This window comes from Colius striatus, chromosome 15 (assembly GCF_028858725.1).
Source record: "Colius striatus isolate bColStr4 chromosome 15, bColStr4.1.hap1, whole genome shotgun sequence".
Lineage (NCBI taxonomy): Eukaryota > Metazoa > Chordata > Aves > Coliiformes > Coliidae > Colius > Colius striatus.
In genome coordinates, this window is record NC_084773.1 from 16,171,421 (window position 1) to 16,189,496 (window position 18,076).

The 18,076-nt window shown below is 43.5% G+C and overlaps 1 protein-coding gene across 1 annotated transcript in view; it reads right to left on the minus strand.

Moving 5' to 3' along the window:
* Positions 1-18,076, minus strand: part of LRIG1 (leucine rich repeats and immunoglobulin like domains 1) — an 88,871-nt gene that overhangs the window by 49,020 nt on the left and 21,775 nt on the right. The window contains exons 2-3 of the mRNA XM_062008670.1: positions 6,832-6,903; positions 1,922-1,996 (exon numbers count right to left, since the gene is read on the minus strand). Of these exons, the coding sequence (XP_061864654.1) occupies positions 1,922-1,996; positions 6,832-6,903 (147 nt within the window). The remainder of the gene's footprint in view (positions 1-1,921; positions 1,997-6,831; positions 6,904-18,076) is intronic.

Below are 18,076 nucleotides of genomic sequence, written 5' to 3' on the forward strand. Positions count from 1 at the left end.
GAGAAAGAAAAGCCTATTTGGGGGGCCTAAAACTGTATCCTGGATAGTAAATTGCATGCAAGCTTTCCTCCCATAAAATCAGATTGCTGCAGGTTTTTGAGTTCCCAAGGTATAACATGTTGGGATACACAGCTGCCTGGTGAACTTGGTCTTGCCTTGTAGCAAGCACATGGCTTCTCATGTCGAGGGATTGTGCCTTAAAGAAGGGACCCTGCTCAAAGAACTTCCACCCTGCCCAGCAGCCCCAGATCACACATCCACACTTCACATGTGGTCATGCACACAGGCACAGGCTGTGGCAAGAGGCAGAAATCAAACATGATGGTTTCACACCAACTGAATGTGACACATTTGATAAGTCTGACAACGGCTGAGACACCAGCTACCCCTTCATCCAGGAAGTGAGATAGTTACTTATACATTTAGCAGAGATACTTGCTAGATGCAGCACTGATGATAGAAGAGCACTTTAGCCTTTCTAAGCTCTGCAGAAACACCCATATACTCAAGAGCTAGATCAAAGGCACCATATCTCAACCAAAAGTTAAACTCACTTCACATTAGCTGTGAGATATGGACACCAATAGTTTAAACTGAATTAAAACAGTGAGGGAGTTACTCTGCTTTGCATATTGTAACACTACATAATGGAAGAGCAGGAACAGTGCCAGTTCATTTCACTCAGTTCTGTCCTCGATTTAAGTTACAGGAATGTAGTTTTAGTTAACAGGTTGTCTTAGAGTCAGAGTCTTTTGAGCATGAGAGGCCAATCACCAGGTGGTATGGAGACAGGCTTTTTCCACTACAAAGAGAAATAAATCCATGTCAAATATGGACATCTGTCTGCAGGTGTATGCTGGAAAGCCAAGCATGCTGACAGTCATTTCTTGAATTGCTTGTGCTGGAGTCCATATTAGCTATAACCACTTCCCAGAAACTTGGGAGGTATCATGCACACCTCAGCAAAATTACTTCTCTGTGTTCATTACAGGCAGACACATGCAAAAACAATTTTACAAATCCACACTCTCAAGGTACTAAGATGTAGGCACAGACGTAGCTTGGACCAGCCAGCTTGAATAAAGATGGTAGGGATAAGTTAATGCAGCTGGCATGCTACTTCAGAAACAGGTGCTGCAAGTTAATCAATTGGGCCCTGGGTGATCTCATGGGCAGAAGCAGCATATAAGGAGGTAGCTAGCAAAGGAAGGGTGGCTTCGAGTCAGCTCTGGTGGTTGTACTACGTTGCCCCTGTACGTCTCTGCACGTGCATTACTTAGACCCTCTACGTATTTGAGTGATTATTGCCTTCACAACAACAACACTAAGAATATAACATCTTTTCAGCAGTGTCCTCAACCCAAGATCATTGGTGGCAGCTGCACATGGGCTCTCAGATGTCTAACACTTCTGCAGGCACCTAAACTACCAAAGTTAGGAACTTCAAAGCTTCTGCAGATCTAGCCTTACAATCACCAATCACTCTCTCAAAAGTTGAAAGAGACCATAAAAACAGGTCTGGAATGACTTTCCTGAATATTGACTAGTCTCTGGCTTTAAAAGAAAAAGAAATTATCAGAACAGGACCAGGGAAAAAGAACAATAAAGTTAAATTATACACTCCTTAAAGAGCACAAGTATGACAACAGTTGAAATCCAAAGGCAGACCAGACATAATTGTATTCAACATGCAACTAATCTGTGGAGTTTACTGACACAAGTTACCATCGACCACAAGAACACTGAGTCCAGCCTCATGCATATCACACAACTCCAGAAGATATTTCTTAATTAAGGTACCAACAAGCCCAATAATGACATCTGAAGAGTCAACAGAAGTGGCTGTAACACAAAACTAACAGCTAAACCCACCCCACAAACAACCCAAAGTCAAAAGCCGAAAGAGGCAGCAGTGACTTACAAGTAGAGGGAGCGGAGGCTGGAAGCAGCAGGTCCCAAGGAGGGAATGGCCGTCAGCTCGTTGTTGTTCAGTCGCCTGCAACAAACACAAGTTAGTTGTTGAAGCAGGCAGCCTACAATCAAGCATGCAGGGGAAGGGGAAGGCCAAAGCACTTGTTTATCTAACCACACTGTCTTTCCAGCAACATTGCCATTTTGGCAGAGGCCTCCACCTCAATGGTATTTGTCTGGGTGTCTCACAGTCCCAACCCTTTATGTAAAGGGCAGCCACCATAAATGGTTCCCCCAGTATCTTCTTTATAAAAAAGGCTTTTTTCTCCTTTTACCCATTCCCTTAAGCAAAGTCAGGTGCCACCAAGGAAGACAGTGTGCCACAGCCCTCCATTGGGCTGCTTCCAGAGTCACCAAGCCTGAGACTGGAGACTGTCTGCACCCATGGCCACAGAGCAGCTGGGTCCCACTGCCTCAAGACAACAAATTTAACTCCCTCTCCAAGAAACAGCCTTCATCCACCCACCCCCGCATGCCAGGCCTGGGCATGGAGACCAAAGCAGTGTGCCATGGCAGTGGGCAATGGCAGCCTCAGGCCTTCTCATCACATCAGGTCAAGCTCTGGAAATTCTGCCAAGGGCAGCCTCCTGAAGCCAGCAAGACACACAAAAAGTGGTATTGGGAGCAGGAATGCCTCCCCCAAAACAGGTGACCCACTCCAGTCAAGCACCACACAGCCCCCTGGGGCTAACGGCCATCACAGATGGGGCCTGCTCCTGAAAAGGCTGGTACAAAAGCGCCCCATTCAATGGCCTAATGTTTGAAGTGTTTTTCTGACTGAAAACAGATCCTTGCCATGTGACCGGCTCTTCCTTGGTTTAAAGAGCCCTTGTTTGTATGGTGAATTAGTCAATTAATTACTGTAATAGTCACTTGTCCGGCTGTTTGCAAATTACCTAATTTCTTAGCAGTCTTGCCTGCTCCCCCACCCCATCCACCACACACTGAAGCAATTAAAGCAGAGCCCCTGCCAGGCCAAGCTCCCCAGGACCCCCAGCCACCCCTGACCAGCCACTGCTTCGGGAAGAGCCTCACTGGGTCTCTTGTCACTGCTTCCCTTTAAACTGTTCCCCTTCTGCAGGGGATCTCGAAAAGATCACAACTTGGGTGCAAAATGCAGAGCACCCTGTAGCACACAAGTCAGCATGGAGCACCTGTGGTGTGCTTAAGACAGAGGTATAAACTGGGGCAATCTTAAATTGTAGTTTTGTGGTTGGTTGTTTTTGCTCTCTTTATTTTCAGCAGGTAGGAGAGAGCAGCAATACACCCATCCCAGAACTTCCTTCTGACTCCTCTGAGAGCAGGCAAGATATTTGATTTCATGAGGAGTTCCAGCTACTGCTAGGATAAAAGCTTTCCTCAGCCTCAGCTCTGCCTCTGACGTTAAACTTGTACCTTTAGAATGTAAGGGAAAGAAAACCAGCCAAATGCATCACAATTCAGCAAGGAACTCCACTTAACAACTAAAAGCTCACTGTTGCTCACGTCATAGCAAGGACTAGAGCTTTCAGAAGTATAAAGCAAGAGGGGTAGAGCACTAAAAGCATGTATTTGTGCTATGTTTTTATTAACATAAAATGAAGCATCTTTTTCAAAGGGACAGAAGAAGGATAATTCAGTCTACACTCTGTCAGCCTAGGTCAGCTCTGACACCAGTCAGTATCTACCAACTGGTGAAACCCTCCTTTGACATAAGTGTGATTTTCACATATCAGCCTCCTGTCAGTCAGAAGTCAGTCATCAAGTGGTTCTCCCACCTCATTTTCTCTCTTGGCTTACAGGCACCAGTTACTGATGCAGAGGTGGCAGCCAAGTTTGGTATTTGTCTGGGATTTCCCTCTCATCTTCCCCCTCCCCCCATGTAAAGGAACAAAAAAAAAAAAATAATCAGCAAAACCAAGCCAAAACAGAACAGCTATACTCAAATTTGAACTTCCAGTCTCCTTTCTCATCTCAGCCCCCCCTCTGACAAAACAAATCTGTTGCCTTTGGATGCTAAGGCAGAGGAGGAAGGGGGCCACTCATATAAAACATTTACAGTCCAGTTGCTAGCTCGGTGTCAAGCTGAAATGGAGCCTGCTCAGAAATAGCACAGCTCTCCAGAGCTTTCTGTGAAAGGCACTTTAGAAAATAAAGGTGAATTGTGTGGAGGGGAATTTTAACACAGTTGTTGTTACAAATGAGCTTGGAAAACAAGAGCCATGCAACCATCACTTTGATGGAACCCATGATCCATATCACCTGACAAAACCTCAGAAAGGACCACAGCACCCACCCCACAGCAGCACTCTCCATCCCACCCTTTCACCCAAAGTACAAGAATGGACAGACCCCAGAGGGGTGTCACTGGAGAGAGACAAAGGGGAAGAGAGCAAGTGTAGGTGTCCTGTAGGAAGCAGTATCCCACTCCAGCCTCTACCATCTGAGCCTCAGACAGCACAAAGCTACTTATTTCAGAAAATGTGGGATCACAGGCTTTCATATCACTCTGAGCCACTAAATTTCATTCCACATGCTTAAGAATTTAAGGAAAAAAGTTTCCAGCAAAAAAAGAGAAAAGCCTAGACCCAAGGAAAGGGAAAGAAACACGGCAAATACAGCTATTAACTTTATTAGTCTCAGTAAAGAAAAACAAGAGCATCCAATATAAGCTATGAAGTTGAAATATTTGTCTGCAGTCATCTTCTTAAACAAAATTAAGGCAAAACAAAAGGTTTTAAAACTATATCACACTAATTATTCACATGCAGAGACACACACAGAGCTTTGAGTCCCATCTATAATGCTCAGGAACCACAGGCACTGTGTTCCAAGCACCATGGGAGGTTTCAGGTCTTATCAATACATCTATTATTTGGGGCAATCTCTTTCCCCGAGGGTGAGTTGGTTTGCCCAGCACAGCACGCAGAGCAAAACACCGACTTGCTCCCAAGACGTGCCACAGCATGATGCTTATTTCATGAATGTTTGTAAAGTGCTTAAAAAAAAGCCCCTCAGAAAAGGAGATGCTCTGGCAGTACAGATGTGGTTCTCTTTGTGAAACGCAGTTTATTTCAGTGGTCTGTGGTTTAGCTGCTATTCAAAAGCAACCAAGATTGGTAGACAGGGCTTTTAATAGAGTTTCTCCTTCATCTTCAAGAGTTTGCCTTCCAGGCTGAACTCCAGACCTTTGCCCTTCCAGTCTCCTATTTCTGACATCTCCCTTTCCCTCCTACTCACTCCTCTGCCCTCTCCCTTTTCCTGTCTTTTCTGACACAGCAAGCAGCTCTTATCTACACCATTACTTCGAAGCCTGCATGACTTACCTCCTTGATATCCTGACATCATCTCTAGCAGCTGACTGTTCAGTGCAGGGCTTGTCCTGTTCTAAACACGTGCAACACTTCATACAATGGAATTGCCTACCTAAGGAATCACAAGTCTACACATTTCCCAGCCCTACATTCCCTAAAGTCACATACCTTTAGGCACTTCCACAAATAAAAGCTACTGCTAAGCCACGATCATGTTAGAGTAATTCTGAAGTCTCGTGGGATTAGGACTGCAATTCTTTTCTTTAAGACCAGAGTAATTTAAGGCTTTCCACAGTTTAAAGAAAAGTTGAGAAAACAGATCCTGTGGGCAGTATTTTCTGATCTGCATCACTTTCTCTTCCCTCCCTGACTGCTCTCTACGATGATCACAATGAACTAAATTCTTCAAAGCACTGCAGTCACTCCTGATGCATATTCCTCAGATAGTCACAATTCCTACGAGGTCCCTACTATTAGTGTAATCAGGGGAGCCAGAGGCAATCAGGCCAGGAGATAGATGCTACTTTAAACTCCACAGTCCAATCCTCCAGGCATCAGTCAGGCAGAACTCTCCCTGCAATAAACCCTGTTGCTTATTTAAGAATGACAGAATCTGGCCCCTTCATGAGCTCCAGAGCCAACATTTAATGAAAACAGACAGAGGACAAGAGAAAATGCACGATATACACAGTGCACAGTATTGTTTCTGAAAGGAAATGTTTTTTCAGTTTCCCATGAGGCATCAGTAGCTCTTCAAACAGAGCCCAAACCTCAAATATGCCAGCGATTCAACATTCAAACACGAGCTCCTTACCTCAACCCACCGCTTGCAATTTGAAAAACGAAAGTGACTAAAAAAGCCCAAACTGGAGCTGAAGAAATCACTGTGAATAGCTGACAAGCACAACTCCTCTCAGCATTTATATAGATCAGGAGCTAGGAAATAACTGTAATCCCCTAAACAAGGGGGTTTTTACCAGCAAGAGGGTTCTGGCACAGCCATTCAGACCTTCACCAGCTCCTTCTCTTCCCAGACCAAAGCAAAAGAGCTCTGTTTTAGCCTCTCCTAGCAAACTTCAAACAGAATTTGTCTTGGTTCCAAAAGGAGCAGAAATGTCTGAGAGAGGAGGAGACACAGTTAAGTGCTTTGTTACCCACCACACTACACCTTTGTTTCCCGGGAGATTTGGGTTAGGTTGGCATCAGGTATCACAACCCAGGCTGTTCTGCCTTGCTTCAGGGTTATCCTTTCAGCAAGAAGCTTTGTGTGTATGTTCAGGTGTGTTAGCTGAACAGCTCACTCAGAACATTGCACAAGACTGAGAGAAGCAAACTGCAATGATTTCCAATAACAGCTGTGCTGTTTTAATTGGGATGTTGTGTTCTGCTAATTGATTAGTGTAAAAAAACAGCTCAGGTACAATAGAGGAAAAAAACCCTCCACACCAAGTCTGCTCATTCAGGTTAGCTAAAGGAAAGTACTGTCTTGGGAAACTATATACAATTTCCTCCTGGCCCACAAGCTGCCCTAGCAAAAGACAATTAAAACCTTTGAAAGAATACTTACACTTCCTGCAGGTTGGACAGCCCTGCAAAGGGAGAAGGATCAATCTCCGTCAACTTGTTGTAGCTCAGGTTTCTGTTAAAATAAAAGACAGTGGGATCAGCATACTGCAGTTACCTGCTCAGCAAAACAGTCAGCTTAATTATTCTGGGTTGCACTGGGAAGATGGTGGGCTGGTTTGTGGGTGGTTTTTAAAAAAAGAGCACTTAAACATGGCAGAGCAGCACTTCTCTGCTGAACTCATGAGGGAGTGAGTTCAGTTCTGTGATCAAAGTGTTATCTATCTCTCCCTAAGCTTTTTCTTTGGCATTAGTGTGGTTTTAATTTGTCTTAATATTACACAATTACATTTATTATTCTTCTACTGCTTATTCACAACCACAAAACTAATCACAGATGAATAGGCTATTCCTTGACAAATTAAAGTCTGAACTGAACCAGTCAACAAACCTTCTGCTGAATATTTTATAACTACATTTGGAGTATTTTTATATACCACTGTGCTACACAGAAAACATAGAATGTATTTTGTAACAAGATGCTGTTATTAATATATCACTTTGTTTTTCAAATCAACAATCGCAGCTTTAAGATATTCACACAGTAGCACACACTTTGGTCCTCAGCCACCTCAATCAATCTGATGTTGTAGCCTGATCTAGGTGGACCTGCTTTGGCAGGGGAGTTAGAGTAGATCTCTGAAGGTCCCTTCCAAACCCTACCATTCTGTGAACCACCACTTTCCAACTATTCAACAGCCAAAATCTGTATCATGTTATAGCACTTCCCTGATGGATGGCAAATAGTCAAAAAGTCCCATCCAACCTGCCCTTCAACACTTCCAGGGATGGGGCAGCCACAGCCTCTCTGGGTAACGAGTGTCTCAACTCTTACAGGAAAGAACTTCTTCCTAATACCCAAGTCTCCCCTCTTTCAGTTTAAAGATGTTACCACTTGTCAGATAATATAACCACAGGATAGGACAACAGCCTGCTGGGAGAGCAGACCTGCCTTGCAGGACATTCCTGTTTGGAAATACAGCCAGAGCAAAATATGCTTCTGGAAGGAATGCACTGTGAGGATTGCTAGGGGCAGCAAACAGAAAATAATGTATATAGAGACTCTAAAAACAATAAGCAAGAGCTCTTCTGTGCTCTGTTGTAGTATCATATGGTGCAATACCAAAGTCTTCCTTCCATGATATGCACTATCTGCACACCACACACATCAGGTCAACCCTGCATCCAGGCACTGAGGAGAACACATATCAATTAAGACCAAGTGACTAATGATGCAGAAAGTAACAAATGGCCTAATTAACATGATGTATGCAGTGTTGGTGCATTGCTGTGAGTGTGTAATCTAAAGAGAGAGGAGGCAAATTGATGGGTGGCAGCAGAAAAGCAACCACAGTAAATTCTAAGGAAATTGTGAGGGGAACCTACTTTAATTTCACTCTGCTCCACACCCTGCTCTAGGATATTATCCTAGGTAAAATTCAACCCTCCTGTCTCTTCTGCAGGGAGGTTACACCCTCTTACTGCACCTCTGAACATGACCCAAAAGATTCATGGTCTGATTTTAGATAAGCCCTCAAACATTCAGCTGCTTATTCAAACCACCAAGCCAGTCTGACTAGAAAAGTGGCCAATCTTTCCTGCTTTGTATATTTTCTTTTGTTTTCAAGCTGTGCCCACAGAACCCAAGCAGGTCTGAAGCCCGAACAGGTAAACAGGACCTAAGTCACTGAGGTATCTACTGAACTTTTACCCATGCTATGTGACCCAAGAGCTGAGGGACACAAAAGAAGGGCTGCTGTCAGAAAAGCATAGATTGAAACCTGTTTGAATTGCTCATGTAAACCCACTGCACTTTCTGGTAACACGACGAGAAAACACCAAGACCTAAGGACTACAAAGCTTACCAAGTTCACATGATTAGCAGGAAGTGATAAACACCTCTTTTAAGATAAAAAGCAGTTATTGATCACCTGCCCTCCTGTAATGCATTTATGGGAAGTCCTCAAAGCAGTCTCACATGCTACAGCTATTTGATAGTTTTCACACACACGCAGTTCCCCATCATTTCAGAGCAGCCAGCTCTGAAGACAGCTCCTTGCATCTTGCCTGAAATGTTCCATTTTTGCCAATACCTGCTGTGAAAGAAGGCTCTACAAATCAACACCACAGGCTGGCTCTTAACAGAATCTAGACCTGAAGCTACACAGGAGTGTAAAACCTAACTAAGCATCTAGTTTTAAAATATACTGTCCTGTAAGCCTCTACTGTCTTTTAAAACACTCAAGAGACCTTTAAATCAATACCAGCCTACAGTAGATATCCATTTCACTATGAACTCAAAGGCATTTATCTAAATAAAAGTCAAACTGCAGTTTAAGCTCAGAGTGCATTTGAAAGCCAAGTCCATATTCATCGCACAATTACGAATTAAAGTGCAATTTGCCCACAGATTACATTACTGCCTTTTTTTTTTTAACCCACACAGCAAGATCAGGTTGGAGCTTGTCCCTGCCTGACATACAGGCAAAAAGAGAAATACAACAGGTAATGTCCTATAGGCTCAACTCAATAGAGACAAAGCTGACATAGAAATACTAGTGACAAAGTAAGGGGGAAATACAACCACGGTCATGACCGTGCATGAATCCATCTGTCTTCATGTACTTCTATGCCTGCTATTCCTGCAAATCTTTACATTTCTTAAGGTAAAGTATTTATCCTCAAAACATTCCTCTGCAACAGCCTATGAGGCTCTTACACACAAAACACTGAGAATCATAGGCACCAAACTGATTATCACTGTGCTCAAAGGGACCAAATCCCTGTCTTGGCTAATGCTCAAGCACTAAGTGATGCTGACATGAACCTCTGAAATTCACAAGTGAAAAAAGCAAAGATCTTCATAAATTAAAGGATTTCATGGCCACAGTTTAACATCATCCAAAGCTACATTGGTTATTGTTGCTGCCATCAAAAAGTCTGTACATCAGAGTCATTGCACAAGTTGCAGGCTCTTCAGATAGCATAGCTCTATGTAACCTGCTCTAACAACAGAAAGACTTTCCAAGGGCTGCTGCAGAAATACAGCTGCACTCCACCTTCCTGTATACCAAAGTCTTAGTTCTCACCATACTATCCACTCCAACTGCCAGCTATCCTCAAACATACCATACTGTTCAAAAAATCAGTTGCAGTCAATGCAAAATAAACAAGAGACTTGAAAATAAATAGATACACCAAAATAATCAGTTTATTACATTTCTGATACTAGCTGTATTTTAACTTATACTGCTAATACTTCAGGCTAAAGACTCTTGAGCATTTTAATCAAAGGATATGTTTCCCAGAACCTCTAGTCACAGCATCCAAATGGAAGAAAGAACTACCGTGCTCCAACAGATAGATCATTGAGACCAAGAGTCAGGAAACCACCATCTATTCCTGGCTCTCAGTCTCCTGCTGGGTGACCGGGTCATGTCACATCACCTCTTCAGAGCTTTTGTTTCCACAGCTACCCTTTGTCTGTCTTATCTATTTAGACTGTAAATAAAATTGAGGTAGGTATTGTTTCAGTTTCCCAATGCTCATGAAATGAGGCCTCAATCTTGGTTGGGCTCCAGTAATGCAAATAAAGAAGAGAACTCAAAACTTGAGGTCATGGGTGCATATGATGCTTCCCCAGAATGAAACATGGGTCCCAAACACAGAGCAGTGCAGGAAGCACTGTACAGGCTGTAACATCTCCATCACTTCGACCTCTCTTAAGCTGAGCAGACCAACAGTGCAGGCTGGTTGGAAATGCCAAGCTTGTGGTTATAGCTGTCCCACTGCTGAAAACTGTCAGGTTTCTGCTGTCCCATAGCACAGAACACTTTCCTTCTTGAGTGCAAGAGCTCACTGAGCAAGTGTTTCTGCCACCAGTATTCTACATCTTTGTCAAAGAAAAAGAGCCCTCAAAAGCCAAATCCCTTCCCAAATCAACACTCCCCTAAGACATCTGACCTGGCACCTGCATCTACATCTGGGGCTAGCCAAGCCAAAGTGTGGGCATACTCACACAGAAAGTAGACTATACAGTGTTCTGCCTGCTTCTCTGCACAAGTACAGGTTTCTGTTGAGTTACTCATGGGAGGATATTTTGATCCTCACAAGGCAACTCTGTAAAGAGAACAGAATTCAGACAACTAACAGAATTCCTGGTTGAGAGCCTGGGCTGGAGGTTCAGGGAAGCACCCTACGAGGGTCAGAAGCTTCTACAGATGGTAGAAAAGCCAGGGCAGAGACACCAACTTGAGCAGCTCCTAATGCTCAGATTGGGTTTTTTCCTGTTGAATGGAACCTGATTTGAAGCTTGTGGGGTTTTTTTAGATTGATTTAGTAGCATGAGAAGTGCTCTGCAGATCATCTGCTACAATCTTCCTTGTATTGGCTAATCCAACAGTGTAGGGATTTTCCCCTCCTGTCTTGAAGATGCCCATGATCAGGAACTGAGAGCCTGCTAAATCAATATAGGAAGGGCCTTGTTCTGTCTATTCATCCATTCCACCCTAACTAAGAAAGCAGTGTTTGCCTTTAGTTACCATTGTAAAAAAATGGCACTGTGGATCACTGAACACTGCAAAGACTGAAAGGAAAGCGTTGTTAAATAACTAGGTACTTAGTCTGCCCTGAAACTACCTCCTGAAAGTAATAATGCTGTCAAAGAGTCCTGCTTGCCAGCAAGGAAGGATGAGTCAACGCTTTGAACCACAAGATGCTCCCTGGGAAAGGTGCAAGGTAGACCAGGAGTTCACGTAGAAGTTCTGGCTCTGGTTTGGGAACTTGACCAGCACAGAAAGGAAATACCTCTTACAAACAGAGGTGCCTGGCTTGCTTGACAGATGAAAAACTCGAGACCTCTGTGGCTCCTGGTCTCTGCTCACTATGATGGTGGCTGAATTCTGTTCAACAAGGTGAAGGCTTGCAACCCTTACATCAAAATGATTTCTCTGTCAGCGCAGAAGATTATGTCAAAAGCATTTCTACACCTTTTGATGACAGGCATTGAAGAAAAAGAGGATGGCTCAAAGTTCTGCCACTGCCAACTGTGGCTTTCATTAAACACTTTGTCAACCATTGTCATAACACAACTTTTCATTGCTCCTGCACAAAAGAGAGCTGAAGGCTCAGAACAATTGAGCCCTGCAATAGAAATTCCTCTGGCTAATCTGTCGAAAGATAGCTGCCTAGTCCACGGCTTACTGAATAGGCACCATCCTCTTCCCACATGTTTGTGGATGGCTTTACAGAGCTGGAATGGAGGCCCTATGCACACTTGATTGGGTATGAAAGCATGGCTGCAGCTGAATTAGCTCCAGGATGGGGGCAAGGGGAACAAGAGAGGGAATACACTGGCCATGCTAAAAGTATACAGCTGTGCAAGGAAGAAAGCACACAAATTTCTCTTTTAAACAAGCTTGTGAGCTCCCAGAGAGATGAGAAGAGTCCTTTAAACAGTGACATGTGAGGCATTAACACTGAAGCACAAAGCGACTGCAAGAATTCAGGTGATTGTAAGGACAGAAAGAAGCTGCTTTAGTCCATTTTTATTTCTTCTGTACGCAGGACAAGTCCAAAATCTACTCCTATGAGGCAAGCACAGCCAAACAGCTATGACTGCTAATGCCAGCTACCCACAGCTGCGCTGTACAGCAACACCTTCCCTTAAATGGGATTTTTCCAGTTCCCTCTAAAATGAATGGTCACTAAATAGAGTTGCATAAGCCACCACAGTGATGAAAATCAGAAAGAGCTTTCACATGTTAGACATGCAGTCTTTAAGTATCTTCTAGAGGATTTCTTGGAGATTCCTTTAAAGTGGCTGATGCACGGCCAGAAGCTAAAGCCTGGAAAATTGTTCACCCACCCCAACAGCCATTCCTGAGTTTCCTTTGAATACACCAGCTAAACTGATAGAAACCCACAGAATCTTATACCCCTCAACTCCATCACCTTCACCTTCCTGCTGAGGCGCAAAGGCCCCACAACAAGCACAGCAAGAGTTACCTCCTAAAAGAAGGCAAGAGAAACACCAGAGAGGTGAACATCCCATTTGCTGCTATAATCACTTTGGAAGGAAGAGACAAGAAGGGCAAGCAGCACTCATGAGGGTGAAGCCGTGCCCCATCACTGAGAGGTCCTGTTCGCAGCTAAACGCATGTGCTCACTCAGGCTTTACTTATGCCTTAGCTCAAATTAGCAGCAGCATCATATTAGCTTGGGTTAATAGCCTGCTCATATAAGGGGCTTTATGTGCAGAAGGAAGTCAACTTAAGGGCAACCCTCAAGCCATAATATGAACTAATTTGACAGTGAAGACAAACTTTGAGAGGTCATTCAGACACCAAGAAAACTGCACCATGAATCACTCTCAGTCATGGCCAGCAATACTGTCTAAAGGAAATTCCTGTAGCATGATCACCAAAGAATCAATACCACACTGACACCAGCAGATGCATGCAGTCACTAATGCAAAGAATACTAATTAAAACCACATCACTGAGAAAGCATTGTGCCAGACTACAATTTAATTTAGCATGTGGTTGATATGCTTCAAGACATTATGGAATTATCTTAACCAAGCAGGGGCACGTTTTCAGCCCTAGCCCTTCCTCCTGCTGTGCTCACAACTATTGCCACTCACAAGACCATACACATGGTACATAAAGACACCTGTGTGTAGAAGCCTGGCAAACTGGTATGCTCACATGAGGCTGCAAAAAGAAATAAATCTCTACCATTGTCAGCTCCTTGGCTCCAACAGGCAGCAGGAGAGAGTAACCATGCTCTCAGTGGCTGAGGAAGGGCTGGGTAGTCCTTTGCAGGGGCACTGGGTAACACTATGCTGCTGCTGGGGCTGGTGTGTCTCCTACCACAAGAAACTCTTACAGGCTGATATGTCTCTTCAAGAAGGGCAGTGTCAGGTTATTTCAGGCCCAGTTCAGTTTACACAAATGTATTTTGATAAAGCCCTTCCTCCTATTTTAATAGCCTTAGCAAGACTCAAGTGGAGTTCTTTCCTGCCTTTTTAAATTTTGCTTGGAAGATCACCTCCTGCAAGCACCTGCAATGTATTTTTTTTCTAAAAGATTAGCTCCAGCTTGCTCTGCACAATCACACACATGCAAGTACAACAATAACTGTGCAAAGCACTTAGGTAACTCAGGTGCTTACAGACCTCTACCTATGCATCTACAGCATCAGACAAAACCTAATAGTACCCGTTTCAGCACTGATCCCAACCCACTTAGAAGCTCTTAGGATTTCAACTGCTCCATGCTCTAAAAAAAACTAAAGTGGGATTTCAATAAGTGAAGTCATTTGAAAGTCATCCAATGTCCTCAATGGCAGAGGAAGTACTGGGAGCCCGTGTCTCTGCGGAGCAGCCCACCAGCCCTGCACAGCCTTTCCCTTTGCTAGAGGCCTGCATAGCCTGCCTTGGCAGGCAACAGGGAGGTGAACCAACAGAAGATGGCAGGACAAAGACAGCATGATAAGGTATACAACACTTTCCCTGCTTCTGAAAAAAAATCCACAGCCACATAGCCCAATTAATGAGGCTACAAACCCTATCAGCCTCTGCTCCTAGTAAGATAGCCCAGTCAAAGGCAGTATTGTACACAGAGAAGAGGAGATGCTGCAATGGTTAGAGCAGGCAGTATTTAATTGCAGCAATTTTTCACTTTATTTGCTGCTTATATTAATCTGCATTGCCTGAAGGAGACTGATCCTCTCCACAACACACCAAGCCATCAGCTGCAAAAATTGCCTCAAAGCAAAAACCCCTTTCAAAGAGGGTACTGACATCTAAATAAAAACAACTGTATACAATTTAATATAAAGCAATCCTGGTTTGCCACCTATGACAGGTAAGAAGTTAAGAAAAGCAGGATGTGGAAGGGGTTTTTTTAAACCACAAATAAAATTCCACCCTTCATCCGCCCAGACATTCATATGGTTTGTTTGTTCTAATTAAAGTGCTACCTACAACCACGAGAATAACATAACTATCCTGAAACCAAAACCCTGCAAGTTATTTGCTCCATTATGTAAAAACAAACTCATCTTTTTCTAATTTAATGGCAAATGTCTCAGCAATTTTGCCTCCACAAGGCAAAGCACACTGCCTTAAGCCACGGAAGCAAAAGCTGGAGGCCTAGCTCCAAACAAAATACTCGCCAAACAAATCACTCCTGCTTCCATCACCACTGTGCTGCTTTAGTAAATCAATAAAGGCCATGACTCTCTACCAACATTTTCAATTAATGTTCCCCACTGTACATTCAACATACTAAACCAATTTATTGAGGATTAGTATCTACATAATTTACTATATGTCTACCTTCAAACAACTAAGCTTCCATTAACTGATAACAAGGGTTACATTGATAAATTGGCATTAAGTGCTATTTACAGTTTCAGAAGTTGCTACTTTTGCAAAGCAAATATTTTCATCTGAGAGTTGTGCAATTTTTCATGAGTACTCACAGCAGATAAACCACGTTAAACCTCTGGCTTTTTCAGATGCCTGGAAAGACCCACAGCAATAAGTTCAACTGCTGGCCACCTGACCTTCCCACCACATCGCTTTGTACAATCCAGTTATGGGTTACAGAGTGAGTGCAGATGGAAAAGAGACAATCCAGAAGCTCCCTGAACCATGTCCAGAAGCTTCCATGATTTAAGAAAATATGAGGTCAACAATCATTCAGTAATATCCAATAACCCATATTTTAAGATACATTTCCTCCTGAAATGGAGTTCTAATGTGCCTTGCTCTCTTTGGGGATGCAAGTGGTTTCAATTGCGTCCACAAGCATTTCTGGGATGCTCAGAGTGCTTAACTAGCTGAGAACACATTTTCCCCCTGCTCCAACATCAGTATACCAGTAACATTAATTCAGCAAATACATCACCAGGCACAGCTCTCATGGTTAGCAGCACCATCTCCACAAACACTATGTGTTGGGAGGGAGAGGGCTAAACCCTGATGCTGAAGCTTTGGCACACATCTGGCATCAACGTTTACAGAGGCTGTGGCAAGCAGGCCTTGGTCATGTCTAGGGGCACAGCACTGCCCAGTTGTGCCAGAGCAGAGCCAGGTCAATCACTAATGGTGTGGAGACGGCAGGCAATCCACTCAGAGTGCTTGAGCAAAGCAGGGGTGGGGGGAACTCTAAGAAAAACAGTATGTAGATTTCTCCTGCAGTTCAGGCATGGGGGACTCACCAGCTCTCCTGCTTTTGACACTGTTTTTGAAGCCCCAGAAAAGGGCTTCACCATTTCCCATCCTCACACAGTGGAACGGTGCAAAAGCAAAGAGGCATTTCCTAGAAAGAGCCCCTGTTCTCTATCTCCCGGCCTGGCCATGCTACAACACTTTCACCAGTGGCTGCTCCTCACACCATCTCAGAAAAAAAACAGCAGGTATGTTGACTTGAAGCTCTGTCTCATTACATGTGCTGCAAAGTTTAACAAGCCAACTGACAGGAACCAAAGTGGTCAACTCAGCGTGGCTGTGCCTGCCAGGACAGAGGCAGCAACCAACTCTCCCTGCTCAGCTTCCCTCTTCCCACCTGGGGGCAATAACTCCAGTCATACAAAACACTGAAACAAAATATCTTTTTCTGATCCTAGCAGCACTGAAATTACAACACTGGACTCCTTGCTGTGCCTATCATAAGCTTACTCGGTTTAAATACATCCTAGGATATTCCTTGCCCTTTTCAATGTCACAGTAAAATTGTGAGGTTGACCAAATGCAAAGATCTTCTGTCTGAAAAAGAAGTGATGTATATAACCTCAAAGCACCAGCTTAAAGGACTAGTTACCCATGAGGCAGTTAATGGCTGGCAGCACTGCATGCTGCCAGGCCAGCTCTGATCCCCCAGAGGTGTGAAAAATGTGGCAGACAGCTCTCCATTTTCAGTTTTAACATAGTTCTTTCTTGTAATGAAGAATAGCATTTCAAGGGCAAAACATACACATTTTAAGCTAAAAAAAGCCCCACTAAATTGGCCATCCTGACTGGAGGTGTGTGGTTTTCACAGGCATCAACTCTTTTTCAAGTAATCAATGTCCAATCACAATGCACTTTCATTCCAAGCACTTCTGTATTGCCAATGAAGCACCAAGCAATTTAATGGATTTCTAACCCCAAATTGGAAGCTGTACTGCATCCAACTGATTTAATTTGTTCAGTCTTAGAGGAAGCCCTGGAACAAAATGCTAGAAATAAAACCACATGCACTAATAACATTACAGAAATAGATACAGCAAGTAGCAAATGTTCTGTCCCTTTTCTTTTAACTGACCTCCAACCTGTTTTAATTGGCCTTCAGGATGGAAAGGCTGCTTTAAAAGAATGCTATTTCCACCTAGATCATGATATATAAAAGCCAAGCTCTATCTAATGCATACAAAGTACAAACAAGGCAAATAAATCTACTGTGAAACTACCTTTCACTTGACAATGAAAAGCCAGAAGAGACTTTCAAGTTAATTTACTCCTTATTTTAGGTCCTAAGCAAAGCTATTTTCCTCAATAAACTTCTTTCTCGGTACATAGCCTGAAAATGGTAGAGGTGGCTTCCTCTACTCTCACCTTATCACAAGGTATGGCACTTGATGGCAGATAGCTTAGCATCACCTTCAGCTAGCAAGAGGCTAAAGAAAATCAAAGGCAATGACGTGATGCAGGAGTTTCCAAATGGTGATCCACAGTGTACCTCCTGCCAGCAGGAGAAAGCATGCAGCTCAGATACTGTTTGACATGGTGCTTTCCTTACACTGATTCTACACATAAATGGTCATGGCAATAAGTATGACCTCTAGAATATGGAGAAGATGCTCTATTTTACAGTGTGTTATAGAAAGCTATAGTCCTGCCTTGACAGTAAGAGCAGGGCCATGTATCAGCACAAGCACTTGTACTTTTTGGCCTAACTCCTGTACTGGTGTTTGCCACCAGGACAGCAACAGGACATCAGCCAGTATTTCAAAGTCAATGAAGCTGATGCTCAAGTCTCCACTCCAAGAATGTGACTAAGTAATCAAGGAGTTGGTTAAATCTATTGCTGCTTTCCATTACATGTCAGTTTCCACACTCCAGATAGTCAAATGTCACAAATAAGCACATATTCTTGTGTAAGTAACTTGCACACATACATGTTTCCCTATGCAAGTTTACA